The sequence below is a fragment of the Tachysurus fulvidraco genome, chromosome 6 (genome assembly GCF_022655615.1).
Source record: "Tachysurus fulvidraco isolate hzauxx_2018 chromosome 6, HZAU_PFXX_2.0, whole genome shotgun sequence".
Lineage (NCBI taxonomy): Eukaryota > Metazoa > Chordata > Actinopteri > Siluriformes > Bagridae > Tachysurus > Tachysurus fulvidraco.
Window position 1 is genome coordinate 12,818,220 of NC_062523.1, and position 17,174 is coordinate 12,835,393.

Consider the following 17,174-nt stretch of genomic DNA (forward strand, 5'->3'; position numbering starts at 1 on the left):
AGTAGAATTTGTATATGCTGTGTAAAAGGTGTAGCACTGCAGTATATACAGTATAAATGGGTTACTGATACTAATAACATGCTATGAATGCTATGAAGCAGCTGAAAGCACTTTTAAGGTATCAGCTGTGATGGAGTTTGTCCAGCGAAATTAAAAAGCTTTTAACACTTACATTTATGGACAGTGCAGATACATTTTTCTCTAATGTAGTGTGTAGGAGTTAACACTGTTTCTACTGTGTGGGCTCGCTGAGCTCATTGTGTACTCTTATCATGTTATATAATTATTCATTTTCTTTTTTATGGACTGTGTTCTTGTGCATATTAAATATTCACTAGAATGCAAGAAGGCCTTGGGCAGTTTGTACCAAAATAAGGTTGGAGAGAAGTAAGCAGTTTGGATCACTGGCACTCAAAGATGAGACACACTGTAGGGTTTTGTTTAAACACAAGACTTTCAGCTCAGTAGAATGCATGAATACATTCAGTGTAAAAATCCAAAAAGCCCCCTCTAATACCGCAAAGCCCTGTAACATGAATATTTTAACATGAATCGAAGTCTTACCAAAAAATTCAATTATCCTGCAAAACAATATAAATGATGATAAATGGCTTTATTCGGTTGAGTTGGGTTTATTTACCATTCTGTGTTATTAGAGTTGTGGGTTAGAGGCACTGTGTTATTAGCTTTGTGTGTGCTTTTAGCTGGTTGGGGAGATTATATTAGTGATGGCAGAAAGGGATGATGAATAATCCATCCTCCAGAGCAAACCCTGCGGGCAGCGGTACAGCCATCTGCTGATCTCAGAACTGCTGCAGCACCACAGAGCCTTTCATTATGGAACAGAATTCATAAATAAACAGCCTACATCTCTCTCTCTCTCTCTCTCTCTCTCTCTCTCTCTCTCTCTCTCTCTCTCTCTCTCTCTCTCTCTCTCTCATTCTCTCTCTCTTGCTTATTTTCCAACACTCTCTCATTCCCTATGCTAAAGATTAGTGCTATTGAAAAATGTCTTTAAAAACACAGATTACAGCAGTGCAGTTAAACCTAGGGCTGGAAATGCCACCTCCACAATAATGTCCTCTTTTTGGCTTTACCTGCTGAAGCACTTGTCCTTAACAGAAGTGTGTGTGTGTGTGTGTGTGTGTGTGTGTGTGTGTGTGTGTGTGTGTGTGTGTGTGTGTGTGTGTGTGTGTGTGTGTGTGTCCTAGTCATGATAAAGGTTAAAATAGTGCATTTACTCCTTGCCGGGAGTGCCTGTCACATTGAGCAATGACTCTCTGTTCCCTGATACACACATACACACTCTCTCTCTGTCTCTCTGCAGGGCAGCAGTGTTATTTTGACCTCTCTAAAGACAGCAATATCGCTCTAGCACGTGACTTACTGTATACCCCCAGAATAGTCTCAGCTCTCACAATTGACCTCCAATGATCTTCATCAGAATGTGTGTGTTTGTGTGTCTGCATGTCCACTTCTTTTCTTCACACTCTTTCCTCTGCTGGCATTTCCCAACCCCTCTCCTTCTTAATCTACCTTCATCTCTCCAAGTCTCCTCTGCCATGTTCTCAGTGTTCTCTCCTGATTAAAACTATAAATCTCTTGTGCATTATGATAAACTAAAAAATAAGCAAAACAAAATGTAATGTTCAATTTATTTCCCTTACTAAATATCAGAACCCAATACATAACACAAGCTACTGTATGTAACTCAAAAGAAACAGCAGTATGATTGTAAGTATTTCTTTTAAAGTAGTAACAACTACTAAGTACTGAAGTGCTTTTTAGTAAACAGACAGTAAGTACAAAGAATGCGCATCAAAAAAGCCAGACAAACTATTATGCAGGTATGTGTGTAGCATAAACACACACACACACAAAAAACAATTCGTTTTGACCATTTACTAAAATTTCACAGGTTCTAGGTATTAAGAAGGAAAGCACAAGAAGGTTAACTAAAAAAAGCAAATAATATAGACTAAAATTTTAATAAATAAAGTGGACCAGTACTTTTTCACTCATATTTTCAGTTGTATTTGGTACTAATAAACAGAACTATAAACATGCTACTATAAACAGCTACATGACTGCATACACAATATACAGTGTTGAAAATGAGATTTCATAGATTGTGCTACATGAAGTTTGACAGTAACCAATAAATAGTTTAGTAGTTACCAGCTACATAATGCACAGACAGCAAGTCTTTTTCTGTGTATCACCATGCTACTCCAAATAATTATTCAATTACGGTGTACTGACTTATGCTATTTCCTTGTCTTCTTAATACCTCAATCTGTCAGGGATTTCAGTGAAATTTAATAAAACTGTGTGGGTAATTATTATATATTGCAAAAAAATGAGTAATTTCTTCAGATCTTGTAGCACATTTTTACTGAGGGTTAACAAGTATTAACATAAAAGAGTCACAGTGAGAGAGAGAGAGAGAGAGAGAGAGAGAGAGAGAGAGAGAGAGAGAGATAGTCTTGAAAATTCTTGAGAGTCTTTAGTCTTGAGAGAGAAATTGATAACAGGAGTTAGTGTTAAGTGCAATCATCAAGGACTATAAATACTTCAAGGCGTTATGGGTTCATCACGAGGTCTAGCCACTGACCCAGTAGCGCAATTCTGTACTGTAACTCTGAGGTGTAATGTTTCTTAATATATAAACCATCTGGCAAGAGAAAAGCGAGCATACTGAGGATGCTACTGAATGTTATTCTGGGTTTCAGTGCACCCTTGTGAAATTCTTTTATCATCCTTATCCTCAATTGCATGTTCAGGCAATGAAATGAGCATCACAAAACTGAGAGCAGTTTCTGCTTCATTCCCTCTCATTAGATTTAGATTATTATTTACATCATTACATATTATGTAATAGAAAACATAAAAAGCATGTGACATAATTACCCAATTAGGTGCAATACAATCCTTGATAGCATATTATTACAAGTTTCGAGTGTTTAATAAATAATGATGCAATAATTTTATGTTATGGTGCATAATGTGCATACTGGTATTCAAGTACATTATAACTTACTGAGTTTGAAAACTACTGTGCATATATATGTAGTGGTACTCCACCACATTGTGGGTATATGTGCAGTTCTTTATGAATAATAGTTATATTTATTAAAGGAAGTGAAATGATATTCATATGTAATATTTCAAATATGAATATTATGTTGATACAGTTTGTACACAGAGTATTACTTAATGACTCCAGGAATAGTATTTATTTTAAGGTTATTATCAGATGATCCACTATATAGTACTATAAATCTTGACAGTTTGAACTTAAACACATACTTTGGAACTAAGCACTAAAATGACTAATAATACTTAATCGTAATTATTAAATATTTATTAATTCATAAAATCAATTTATACCACTGAATGTCCATAGACCTATAACAACTATACAACATTCAATTCTTTTTCAGGAGTGTTGTTTCCTGGAGCTGTGTGTTTCACATGCACTGTGTTGTGCTGTACACACACTGGTAGGTGGCTGTCAGAGAAACTGAAATGTTTGAGAATATAACAAGTTGTGAGATGCCCTGCTGGTTTATTTTGCTTTTAGAGCATTCATAATGTCAACGTTCTCTGAGGCCACACATCTCCCGTTCCCTCTGTCACTCTTTCCTTATTCAATTCAAATCAATTCAATTCACAAAAGCTTTATTGGCAGCACTGTATGTATGAAATTATAGCCATAGTATAGAAAATATGGTTTCTCTCTCTCTCTCTCTCTCTCTCTCTCTCTCTCTCTCTCTCTCTCTCTCTCTCTCTCTCTCCCTCTCTCTTATAACTAACCAGCTGTCAGTCTTTTACATTACCATATCATCATCATTCTGTTTATAAATCATACTGCACACAGACCCACAAAGCAAGTCTGCACAGATTGCTAACTTCAGCTCTAAGGTGTTTGTTTATTTATTTGTTTTGCTAGTTTATGTTTATGTTTAACGGAAATTGTTCAACTGGAATCATCACGTAGTCATGCACTTGCATATTCACATACGAAACTAATTTTTTCTTAGCACTTTTCTGTAAAGTCATCTTTGATCATTAATGAATGATATGTGATCACTACTGCAGTCAGTGTGTGATCAGTGAGTGAGAGAACTAAAGAGAGATCAGAGTCTGGGAATGGAGAGGGTTTAGGTTTGACTGAAAGTACTCATTTCAGTACCTGTGGGAAAGCATGACTGAGGAAGGAATAAAAGCTCATCTGAGAACCTTTCTCATGAATGTAATCATCACACTCACGTTCTTCTGCTCCATCTGCATGATTGGCAGTCGGATTATACTCCACAGTCTATGATCCATTCGTCTCAGGTTGTAGGTAGGAAGTACTGCAGCCTGGCCACCCAGAATAAGTTATCACTTTCAGTGACTGCATGAGTGCTTATCATTATTGTTCACACACACGAACGCGCACACACATGCAAACATGCACGCACACACACACACACACACACACACACACACACACACACACACACACACACACACACACACACACACACACACACACACACACACACACATTCTGTAGAGATGTCTAACTGCCAATCAGAGGCAATAAGTGAAGAGGCAGGTTAAAAAACCAGGCTAAAGATACTTTGTGAGTTTGAACATATTTTCCTTTACATCTACATAAACTAATGTTAAATAGAATCCAAGCATTTCAGCAATGAAGTGTAAAAATGTGCATTCCATGCTAGTTGAGAGCCTTTAGCTGACATTGTTGACTGTTGTTTTTGGACATTATTGTGGCCAGATCGGAACACAGTTGTGGATCAACTCTTAGCTATTATCAGCCTGGAAATACCTCAACACTGCTGTGGACACAGCATCCTCCATGCAACCTCCATCTTGAGCTATACACAGAGCTCTGATGACAGACATGAGAGTAACATTTTCAGGCCATATACAGGATGACCTATAGACATATTTATAACATTATAATGCACTCATTAGGCCTTATACAGACTAATATTGTTATTAATGAAATGGCATTGCATTGTATAGGTTACAATGGTTATAAAACGGTTATAAATTGTTAACAGAATGCTTAGATTCTTCAGATTTTGTAGTTTTGCAGTGCGATTTCCCAGTAAATACTCTGGTAATATTTATTAGTTAGAAAAAAAAAATCAAAACAGGTATTGTGATGTTCTATACAGAGGTTAACACAGGTTTCATTGGTATTGGAGTATGTGTGATCTGTAATGAAGACAGTTATATAGTGTAATGCATATTTGTAGGTTAACTATTAAAATATCTAATGCCTTATGAATGCAAGCTGATATGAATATGTTCATAGTTCATTATAATTATGACCTTCATAGAAAATGCTACAGCTATGAGCTACAGTACCATGTTGTGTCTCCAGAGTCAATGAATGCATTTTAAGACTTGAATAGTGTAATATGATGCATAGATCTTTTATTCTGTACATTAATTGCACTTGTTTGTTTCATTATTACCAGATTAGCCTTAGGAAGCTTTAATGCTGGAAATGTCATTTGTAGCCTGTGTCTGTCTATTAGCTGAAGATTGATGATACTCTGCTTTTGTTTATCAGCGTGTGTGTGTGTGTGGAGAGAGAGAGAGAGAGAGAGAGAGAGAGAGAGAGAGAGAGAGAGAGAGAGAGAGAGAGAGAGAAATCATAAGAAAAAGTTACAATGTTATCTCTGCACCAACCTTAACTTTCTCTTATATATCTCTTAGTAAATATGAAAATTGATGCGATGAAGCTATGAATTATAAAACCATGTTGACCTCAGACTTGGCTTTTTCTGGTCCTTACTACTAGTGCAGTGTGGCTTGACTGAGACTAAGATTTAATATCTGTTGTTGTTTTATCTCACACAGTCCCCCTAAAGCCAAACCGGCAAGCCGATGACTCTGAGTAGCATGTTGTCAAGTCCAGATAGGAGCACTTCAAGTCAGCCTAAACAAAAGGTGTTTGTACTTATAGCCACTTGTGAAAATTAATTTGGGTTTGAAGAATGTGTGAAAATGTTTCTGCAGCAGTTTTGCAGCATTCTTTTAAGAAATCACATGGGAGTTAGATATAAAAAGTTGCCTAGAGGTGTTACTGCATCATAAAATTTTAGAGCCTATCATGTCCCTTTGCTAGTACATTGGTTTACTATAGGAAATGGGGCAAACACTTCTAGGATTGGGGTTTTGTGTACTTTGCATTTATCTGGACTTATTGATGAGGGTAAACATGTAGGCACATCATTGTGCAATTTTATATTGCCTTAAGACATTCTTAAATGCCATATCCAGCAGTTTATAATCCAAACAAAAAATAATTCTGTTGCAGAAGTAGTTTTGTTGTGATGATATCAATGGTGGCAAGCTAACATATGGAGCCAAAATCTCCATGTGTTCATTTGGGTTGGGATCTGGTGATTGTGAAGACCATAGCATATGATATGGGATCTGGTTCTCCTGCTCTGGGGATGTAGACTGTCTGTTGCTACATTCCAAATCACCAACTAATACTATGCACTAATAGTATGCACTTCTTTTGTGTAGCAAAAGCATATGCAAGTTACTGTGACATACTAATACGTCGTGTAACAGAAGACAACGTTATTGCCTAGTCATGTCATGGTAAACAAATTTTTGCATTTTAGCCTAAACATTCATTATTTAATGGAGTTTAACAGAAAATAGAAATACAGGGGTAATGCAAAGCAATTGTGTGCTTTTTTTGGGCAGATGATTCTGACAAGGAAAGTTGCCTCTAATTCAGGATGCACTGCAAGAATGGCTGGCTTTACATAAATAACCGTTTTACCATCTTTTTTGTAAAGGCATAGGTATATTTTGTGTTTTTGTGTTGAGTTTGAAAAGTGCTGTTTTTATACAATTTCAATGTCAGTGATTTTAGATCGTTAATTGTCTCCACCATTAGAGGAAGTTGTTGTTTCAATAACAAATAGCCCAAGGTCTTATGAAAAAAATATGTTTTTTAAATATTCCAACAGAACAGATCTTGAAATGAAGAATAATATGCACAAAAAACATATTTTAGTAGCCCATCTGTTCTTATAGTTCAACTAATTTCCATGTTTAGTAAACACTTTATATATAATCTAATTAGACTGCCTTAAAAGCATAAACTCATTGATTACTAGGCTAATTAATTCTAGAATGCCATGTTTTGAAGTTAAGAGAAAGAGTAAACATATTTAGCGCTCAGAGTATTTCTTACATTTTCCTTCTTTTACCACAAACATGTAAATCTTCAGCAACTGGCACATAATGAAAGTAAAACGTCAAGTACTACTTCAAGTAAGATTAACATATTATTTAGTGAGAAAGACCATCAAGGAGAAATATTTGCAGAAGTGTTGCTACATGCAAGCATTCATTAATGCTTATTCTGCAGTAGTAAGATCGCAATAATTACTTTTAGTGGTGCTCTTTATCAAAAACAAGCTATTAATTCTGAATAGAATGCTAAAATATGCATTACTTAGGAATGCAGTAGTCTTTCGTTTCAGCAGCAAGCAATGCAAGTCACTCACTTATAAGTGATAAGTGAAACACATTCAGAAATATGCGACTTTTTGTTTCATAAAAGATTTAAAGGGAAATGACTGAAGCAAGGAAGAGCAGAGCCAACATCTCACCCTCATGACAGAGAAATCAGACAGCTTTCATATGTTTGACTTTCAAACTCCTTTAATCGCTCTCTCTCCCTCTCTCTCTCTCTTTTTCTCTCTTTCTCTCTCTCTCTCTGTTTCTGTCTCACTGTCTCTTGTTCTGAACATTTCAGACACAAAGATCTATTACACATATTCTGAAACAGAGATTTTTCTCCAAGATGATGTTTTTTAACAGATTTTGCTTTGTCTGCAATGTAACCCTCCTAACTGCATTGTTCAATTGAATGTATCTCGGAAAATCTCTTTCTGTAGATTTAATCAGTGGATGTTATCAGACAGAGTTGAATGTCTTTGTTTCAAGGACACAAAGCTAACTCAATTTAAAAAAAATGTACCTCAGTGCTCTGTTGAGGAGGCCATGTCATTTTGCTGGATCATGTCATATGATGTTAACCCAACGTTAATGTATTTAAGACAGAAAACAGCTAAACTGCCTTTAAAGCTCAGTGTCCTGTTTAATTGTTCCTCTTGGAACACAATTTCACAGCTAGAAGTTGTTTTAGCAAAGTAAATCCACCTACTGGAACGTTCTGGTCAAAGTGGGAGAACAGTGCCGGCCCAATATTATGTAAAATGAAAATGGGATACTTGACGTTAGTCAAGTTAATTGTTTTTCAGTTTGCTAGCATAGTTAGTGAAATGAGCTCTAACTGTGTATCTAATATTACCAAGCATCAAACTTTGATTAACTTCATCTATCCCTATCAAATTTATCAACAGCAAGCTAAAGGAGCAGAAGGTAGATACACTTTTAAATAAATATATTTAAATAATATATACATAAAGCAGGCTTGTGCATTTTTATCTGCAAAGGGCCAGTTTGGGAGCAGGTTTTCCTTCCAATCAAGCAGGAGCCACACCTTATTCCACACGTTTAATCAGCTGACCTTAGATTTCAAAATACTATGAGGTGTGACTTCTGCATGGTTGGAATGAAAACTTGTACCCACACCGGCTCTTTCCGGATAAGAGTGGACACACCTGCTTTAAAATAATAGATGTGTTTTAATATAGAATATTAACCTGGAGAGCCATCTTTAATAGTGTAGAGAACCATATGCATGTTGTACGTCACATGCATACTGTGTTTAACAGAAGATAACACACAGAGCAAGGAAAACTAAAAATATATATATATATCTCACAGCAGATGATGAAAAGCAAAATTCTCAAAAAGACTCAAAAAGACCAACTGTAAACAGAGAGGTTTTGCTAAGTACAGTGTATATATAGTGTGCCTTTACTGCTATGGGTAAGGTAGTATAGGGACATGTGAAATCTCATTCATGGAAATCTGCCCAGAAATAACCAAATACAACTGGGTACATGGCATGCTATAGTTTAAAGTGTGTTTCACAGAGAAGAAGTCATTGATATCAACCCTCAGTGAACTCAGCATGGAATAGGATCTCAAAGGTTTTGACACTTTGATTAATATAACACTTTATACCCATAAGAGACGAAGAGAGATATATCTTCTATTGTCTTCTGATCATAAGAACCTGAAAACTGTTAAGTGTGATCATCAAGTTCTATATATATTTCAAGGTGTTAAACATTCATCGTGAGATCTAGCCATCTAACCCGATAATACTGTTGTGTAACTCCTGAGGTGTCCAGGTTCTTAATATGTAAACCATCTCGTTCTGAACACCATTGTGCTTCAAGCCCCTTACTGTGAATTGAATTAATTGTCCATGTTTATATCCGAGTCTTGTGTATGTGTGTGTGTGTGTGTGTGTGTGTGTGTGTGTGTGTGTGTGTGTGTGTGTGTGTGTGTGTGTGTGTGTTTAATGTGTTGCATTAATCAAGTGTTTCTAATCCCTTATTGCCTGTTGAGTGATGAATATATTTACATTGATTGTTTAAACACAGTGATACATGCTACACACACATAAACACACATGCGCGCGCGCACACACACACACACACACACACACACACACGCACACACACACACTCACACACACATATTATATGCATGTATGTACAGATATTGTGTGTGTGTGTGTGTGTAGCATGTGTGCATGTGTGTTTTATTATGTCTGTGTGCCTCAGGCAGATCTGTTATATCTTACTGCCCTCTAGAGCTTCACTTCTGCTTTTATTATGCAAACATTTGTTGATGCATTTTTAATGATCAGAAAGTCAAACATTTTTTTATAAGTCTTAATTTAATATGAACATTTAATTTGGGTTGTGTCTGAAAAGGAATGAACAAAAGTATGTTGTAACAGATAGAACTGTTATTATATGTTATTGAGGATCTTTCAAAAATATACTATTTATATTCTAACAGGATTTTACTAAAACATTTATTCCATCCTAAAAAAATATTAAAACATTTGTGAAGGTGGAATAATGTAATAGACATTATAATAATAGATTACTGTAAAATAATGACTTACTTAAAAAAATCATAAATTATATATTTCTGCTTCACTCGTGTTTGTTCCAGGATAAATTAAATTGATATTTTAAAACGTTCAGTTAATGAAAAAAAAAAAAAGAAAAAAAAAAAACCTTGTTAATTCTCTAGCTGTGTGACCGAGACCTCACCACTAGAAGGCAGTGCTTAACAAAAAGCAGCACTCCCAACCTTCTCAATCAGTGTTCTCAGTATTCAGTGAGTTAGGAAGATGCTACAAAATACATATCCTACATAGAGAGAGAGAGAGAGAGAGAGAGAGAGAGAGAGAGAGAGAGAGAGAGAGAGAGAGAGAGAGAGAAAGAGAGAGAGAGAGAGAGAGAGAGAGAGAGAGAGAGAGAGAGAGAGAGAGAGAGAGAGAGAGAGAGATAACACTAAAAGGACATACATCTGATAGATGTCTATTTTCAGTTACAGACCCTGGTTATCAGCTCTGCCCATGGGGTTAATACTGAAATACACACAGATACTGAAAGTGCAGCTTCAGGGATTGCATTTGATTTCCTGAAAAATCAGCCACGGCTTTCAAATATGTTTGTTATTTTAGAAAACCTTTGTTTTTAAAGGTTAATCTTTGTGATCATACGTCTGTCAAAGAGAGAACAATTATTATTGAGACATTAAGAGCACAGGTCTGATATCACCATGGCCCAGAGACCCATGAACGTTAAGGACAACCAATAAAACTGGAGTTTATATCCCTGTGACAGGCTCCACTGATGTACTTACTGCACAGTGAATACTGTACTTCACTGTAAAATAAAGTTAGCCCAAATCCTGATCTAGACATCTCATCTACAGAAGTAAGGTGTTTATCAGCTCCTCACAGAGGTCTCAGCATCTCAAGACTGGTGTGATTGTTTAAATATTAAATAAGGAAAATGGCTACTACAGTGCTTGCAATACACAAAGCAAAATCATATAGGTTCTCTGAGTTGTGCAGTTTCAGCTCCTCGCCATTGACTTTGCTGAGCGATGTCTGTCACCATGAAATTCACTTGCCCAGGAAGTAACTCAGGTTGCTTTCTGGGCTTCGTGTTATGCTAATCAGTTGTCGAGTCAGATTCGACTCAGGGTGTAAATCTAACCGAGATTGTCATTTCCGTATCAGTATCACCACACACAGCAAAGACACACACTGCATCCTTAAAAATAGTCACTGTCAAATCCAGTGAACACATAGCTGATGCTTATCAACTATGATACAGACTTAGATATAGGCTTGCACAAGTCTAAGTCTTGCAAATATGGCTTGTGTCTTGGTGAAAAAATGGTGGAAAACCAAACCTCAATATTTTGGGGTCTGTGGAAGAAACAATGACTCCACTAGCGCTGAGAGTTACACCTCAACCACCCTAGCAGCACATAGCCATAGACCTCCTGATCAGCTAGACAGCACAGGCTGTGGAACACATTGAGAGGATAATTTTAACTCTACCTGACAGAGAGAATGAGGGGTGAGTGCTGCTTAATGAGCAGGTTCACAGAGATAACCCAAAGGTAAGCCAACTCAAAGGTAGTGAAGTTAGTGTATGAGTTACAGTATTTCATTAGAAAATGTGATGGGAATATATAAAAACTAAAAGAGATCTGAGGAGGCCATCACCAGTTTTAAAGGAGAAGACAATAGCGGAATGACAGCTGTGTTTATTCCAAATACGTCATCATGTGAGTCACTTTGTTACGATGTTAGGATGTCTCTGCATGTGTTTGCATGCTTGCTTTCCTACCGCTATCAAATAAAATGATAAATGTATAATCTATAGCATCTACCGTAAAATGTTGTAGCAGCTCCTTTATTTTGCCCTACAGATGTATTTTCATATATTACATACACATATGAAGCAACTAGAGATACATATTTTTGAGTTATGTTAAAATCATGGCCTTAGCAGCTGAAAATGAGATAGACATGTATATATTTCATTACTTATTACACTTAACTCAAACCTACGCATACACTCTCACACATCAATACGCTGAACTCTGAACTGATGGCAGCTCATGGGGCATATTGTGTAGTAAAGTACCTCATGTGGAGTTAATGTAAAGTGAAGTGATGCTAATTCGCGCGCATGTGTGTGTGTGTCTGTGTGTGTGTGTGAGTGAGTGAGTGAGTGAGTGAGTGTGTGTGTGTGTGTGTGTGTGTGTGTGTGTGTGTGTGTGTGTGTGTGTGTGTGTGTGTGTGTGTGTGTGTGTGTGTGTGTGTGTGTGTGTGTGTGTGTGTTTGTGTATGTGTAGACTGAGTCCAGGTTCTAGTATTACAATGCTCACTAAGACGTATAAACCTTCAATCTGTACAATAACATTTAAATGAAGTTTTTCGGTCTCTCTGATCAGCATAAATCATCTCACTAGAACACCCCCTAAAACTCAAGATAAAGCATGACATCTGATGACCAAGACAATAAAACACAACAGAGTTTATGTCTAAAGTGCTGTACCGTATCTTTCTATCCACTTATGTATCCATTTCCCATACAACTTTCCTGCAGGGACTCAGCAGTCAAGCAAAGGGATGCGACTGAAGAAAGACAAGAGCAAATTACTCTTCTCTCTCAGTACCATAATCTCTCTTTTGGAAAGCCTCTTGCTTTCTCAGATACCTTATTTTGAAGCATTTTGTATGTAGTCTCAAGAGACAACCCTGCTGCTATTAATATGAATAAATCACACAGTAAAAAGTAGGCCAAGCTCTGTTCTCTGGGGCTTTCTCTCTAAGATCCTGTCCATGATGCACTGCTATGTATTGGCCTGGTGTGCGTGTGTGACTCATACCTTCATATAATCACACAGTTGTACAATCATACAATCAAGCAATCACATAATAACACACTGTAATCATATCCATACTGTAGCAGCACACTCGCTGACTTGGATATTTGTGTGCTGATTGTGAACTTCAGAAGTGATGGTGATGGGACTGACACCAGTTTACTTTTACTTTTCAAATCAAACTGGGAAGGTTAAATAAACTGGAAATGATGTCTAATACCTTACAATCATAAACATTTATTTTTATTCTCTTATGTCTAATAGCACCATCAAACCTCTCTACCTTTCCCAAGCATGTGTGTGTGTGTGTGTGCGGGGGGTAGTTAGTGCTGTATGTTGCACTGACCATTAAAGCACACAAAGATACACTAGAATAAAACAAAGACTGCACTATTTTAAAGCAACAACAAACGTTTAATCTTTCAGCCACTGCTCCTTTGGCTCATTTCCAGAAAACACTTACTGTATGTCAGTGGTATAATCGTTGATATGATGTACATTAAATATTTGTATAAAGTAATTAGTAATCCTGCTTCAGTTGACAGAAGAGATGCTGGAGATCTGCTGAATGAACCAATAAAATGTTTTCTGTCAAAATTACAAAATTACAGATTACAAAAGCATTTGATCCCCAAGTCCACATTAAACTCAAATTCACACTCTTATTGCTATCTGTGTAGTAGAGTGATCCATCCGTTTAAAAACTGAAACATTAATGCATTAGACAGAGATGGACTTTGTGTGAGGAGAGTGATTGTGAGAGCAGCAGCATTTCTACAAGTCGTGTTTATAAGTTATTGTGACTTTATAGCATTTTGCAGTGAAAAACACAAGTTTGGTTCAGGCTGTACACTGTAAATATTAACATTTATTAAACTATTAAAATTTGCACCACTCCATTTTTATGACAGCAGGTTTAGAGTGGCTATAGCTGTGTAAGAAATCAAGCAATATCCAAGCTCATCATTATGCTCATTCAAATTCATGCACATCTTTTAATGCTCATTCAAATTCATGCACATCTTTTGTGGTAAGGCTGTGTACCACATGAATTCGTACACATCTTCCACTACAGCACTACAGTGCTTGTGCTTTCCTGACACACCAAGTCACTGATCCTGTGAATATGCAGCTGGGATGTGCCTTCATGTTCCTGCAGAAGCAGCTGTAGTTGTGATCCATATCATCCCACAGGTGCTGTTTAGTGTTATAGGTCAATATAGAATACTCAGATGGCTGCTCATCTGTTCTGCCTGCCTGCTGCAACCCACACATTGAGCAGCATTTTTCTGTAGTTTTTGGTAGGGCTGATTCAGGGCTTATCTGTGCGTCGCATGCCAATTATCCTCTCACTTCTACTGACATTTGTGAATTTAAGAATTTCATAAAACTGACATTTTCTAGCAGTGACCTAAGGGCTTTGTAAATGTAGCCTGATTAGGAATTGTTATATATGTGTGTGATCTGCATGCTGTAGTACCGTGCTGTACAAGCTATAGTTCTGGTTATAGGACTGAAGACAAATGTACAATCTGTTAATTTACACAATCTATAACTATTCTTTAATTTCTAAATCTTTCATAACTATATATTCAGAAAATCATTTGAAAACAGCAAAAAACTGTATTAAAGTAGAAAAAAATGAAAAGAAAAAAATGTCAACCAAAATTAGCATGCATGAGTTCAGTAATTTACTTTGGAAGGATTCACAATACGGCATGCTGCAGTTAAAGTGTTAAAGTGTACGCTGTTTGTCTAACTCCAAGTACAATTTAAAAGTAAAGATAACATTTCAAATGGTAATATCCTAGCTCTGAAAGCTTACATCTACACTAGCAAAATAAATGAAAATCTGAATGGTGGTTGGTTTAAAGTACAGATAATTATTAAGAATTTATTAAACCAGAATAATTGGATTGTGATTTTTCCATCATACTAACAGTGTGAAGCTCTTCTGCCTTTTATTGCACTTTTGTTAGTATCCAATAAGATTCCCTCTCTCTCCCTCCCTCTTTCCCTCCCTCTCTCTCTTTCAGACATGAGTGTCATAAGGTTAATTATACTGTTAATTGAACAAACCTGAAATTTGAAAGGTTTCAGATTTGTTATTGGTCCATTTTTTACTGTGAGATTTAAAGCATCTGCTCATCCTTCTGCTGTTTAATTCCGTACTGTAGAAATCTCATTTTAGATGGTTCACAGGAAAATAGACATGGACAGTGGACCTGTAAAATAGTGTTACTGAAGTTTTATGTGATTTATTATTTTATGTGATACAAAGATCCACAGAAGCAGCCCTACCCTAATGAGCCCTACAAACAATAATTAAATCCAGAGTTTTTTTTATTAACAAATACTAGAATGTTATTAGGCCAAATAGAGAAATCCCCATATGGGGATAGTAGACTTGCGAGTTGCTTCATTAATCACTGAATGAGAGTCTAGGGATGGCACTGTAGTAGCATCCTCTGGGATCGGATTCCATTACTGTGCAAGTACAGTGATCCTATTTCAGAAATGACACTTGCTTTAAGTCTGACAAAAATATAGGTCAATATCTTTAGTAGTTTAAATAGTGCTTAAACAGCCGTAGGTAAATTGAAGGTGGAACAATATAACAAAAACCATGGTTATTATCTATACATTATAATATGACTAGGGTGTATCCTAGGATCTGCTTAAAATGTTTCAAATTGTAAAGGCAATTATTTAAAAGCATGTGTAATAGTACAGGAATAAGACAAGAACTGAATTATATGGTTAGTGAAATGGGTAGAAATGGGTAGAAAGTACACTGAAGTACATTTACTGTATAGCATTTACACCTTTTTCCATTTTATTTTACACTAATAGTCACTTCAAGCGATAGATTAAAAATGAATCATATATAAACATCCTGAGACCAAATAAACATTTCCACTTCTCCTAATGAAAGCGGACAAACTTTTTCCTCACTAAACTTTATTGACTCTGCGTCGTGCGTCTTTGTTTATTGGTCTATAACCAATACGACATAAACGAGTCCTGGAGCACGATGAAGGACTTTTTTGTTTAAATGTTGGTTATAATAATAATAGTATCCTACCTTTTCGGTGGAGGAGCGTCTGCGGCAGTGGTTCGTGGCCCCGGCAGTCGGGTTCATGGTTCTGAAGCTGGACAGTTCTCTTAGAAGGCTTGAGACAGAATGAGATAGACTTCAGTGCGCAGGTGCGCTCAGGCACTGAGAGAGAGTTTACCGTCCGTACTACACTACTAACACACAGCTGCCGAGAACATGTGGAAGACCAAAAGGTCCATAAATACACACATTTGCTGACTCTGCACTAGCAATGCATTTTTATTAATGACATCTGAACTTAACCACAGAAACATGAGATTTATTACAGCACAGGGTTTGTATTAAAAAAAAAAGTAAGAAAAAAGTCCTATCATAAAGTAAAAGTCTTCAACAGAATACTTTGCTCCTTTTCTCCCTTTAAGCCAGCCATATTGTTGAATTTCAAATAATGAATATTAATGATCATCTGTAGCCTGCTTATTAATATTCATGAATAGCAAGGTAAGCAAAGTCAGCAAAATGCATCTTACAAGAGTTCAATGAAAAATGTACAAATGGTTTTAATCCATTTTATTTTTTGCAATTCAAAGAAAAAAGGTTTGGTAAAAGAGAAAAGGGAACAAGTCTGTGTTACCATCAACTAACAGTCAGGTATAAATCTTGAAAATGATGTAAAGGTTATTACTGAGGGAAAGACTATAATTAAGAATATAATTTACTGAGCGCAGCACAGAGTAACAGATAGATTAGGAGCTCATTCATCTGTTCTTAAGTAACTGTTTTATCATGGTCAAGATCGTAGTAGGCCGAGTTCAAAATCAAAAAAGGCTATTATTTCTTTGTCCAAACAGCACACAAATGTCCCCTGTGGCTTTGGTAATGTTTAGATATTGTACTGAAACAAATACCTAGGTTTGTCCATCCATTTACTATACTATAGTGCTTATTGTTCTCAGTGTCACAGGGATCCTGAAGCCTATCCTAGTGGTCTCAGGGCACAAGGCAAAAAAACACCCTGGACAAATTGTCAACCCATCACATGACACATGCACACATGCTCACACACCCATTCACACACTATGGAGAGTTTACAGATGTATATCAGCATGCATGTCTTTGGACTGGTTGAGGAAAACAAAGTAGCTTTTGGAAACCCTTGAAGCATGTGGAGAACATGCAAACTCTGCACACAAAGGGGGAGGCTAGAATCAAAACC

At 36.5% G+C, this 17,174-nt stretch overlaps 1 protein-coding gene across 1 annotated transcript in view; it reads right to left on the reverse strand.

The window, feature by feature from the left end:
* LOC113654484 (inactive dipeptidyl peptidase 10-like) overlaps positions 1-16,205 on the reverse strand; it is a 51,119-nt gene extending 34,914 nt beyond the window's left edge. Inside the window, exon 1 of the mRNA XM_047814434.1 lies at positions 15,986-16,205. Within this exon, the coding sequence (XP_047670390.1) occupies positions 15,986-16,042 (57 nt within the window). The 5' untranslated portion in view covers positions 16,043-16,205. The remainder of the gene's footprint in view (positions 1-15,985) is intronic.
* Positions 16,206-17,174: the final 969 nt, after the last annotated feature.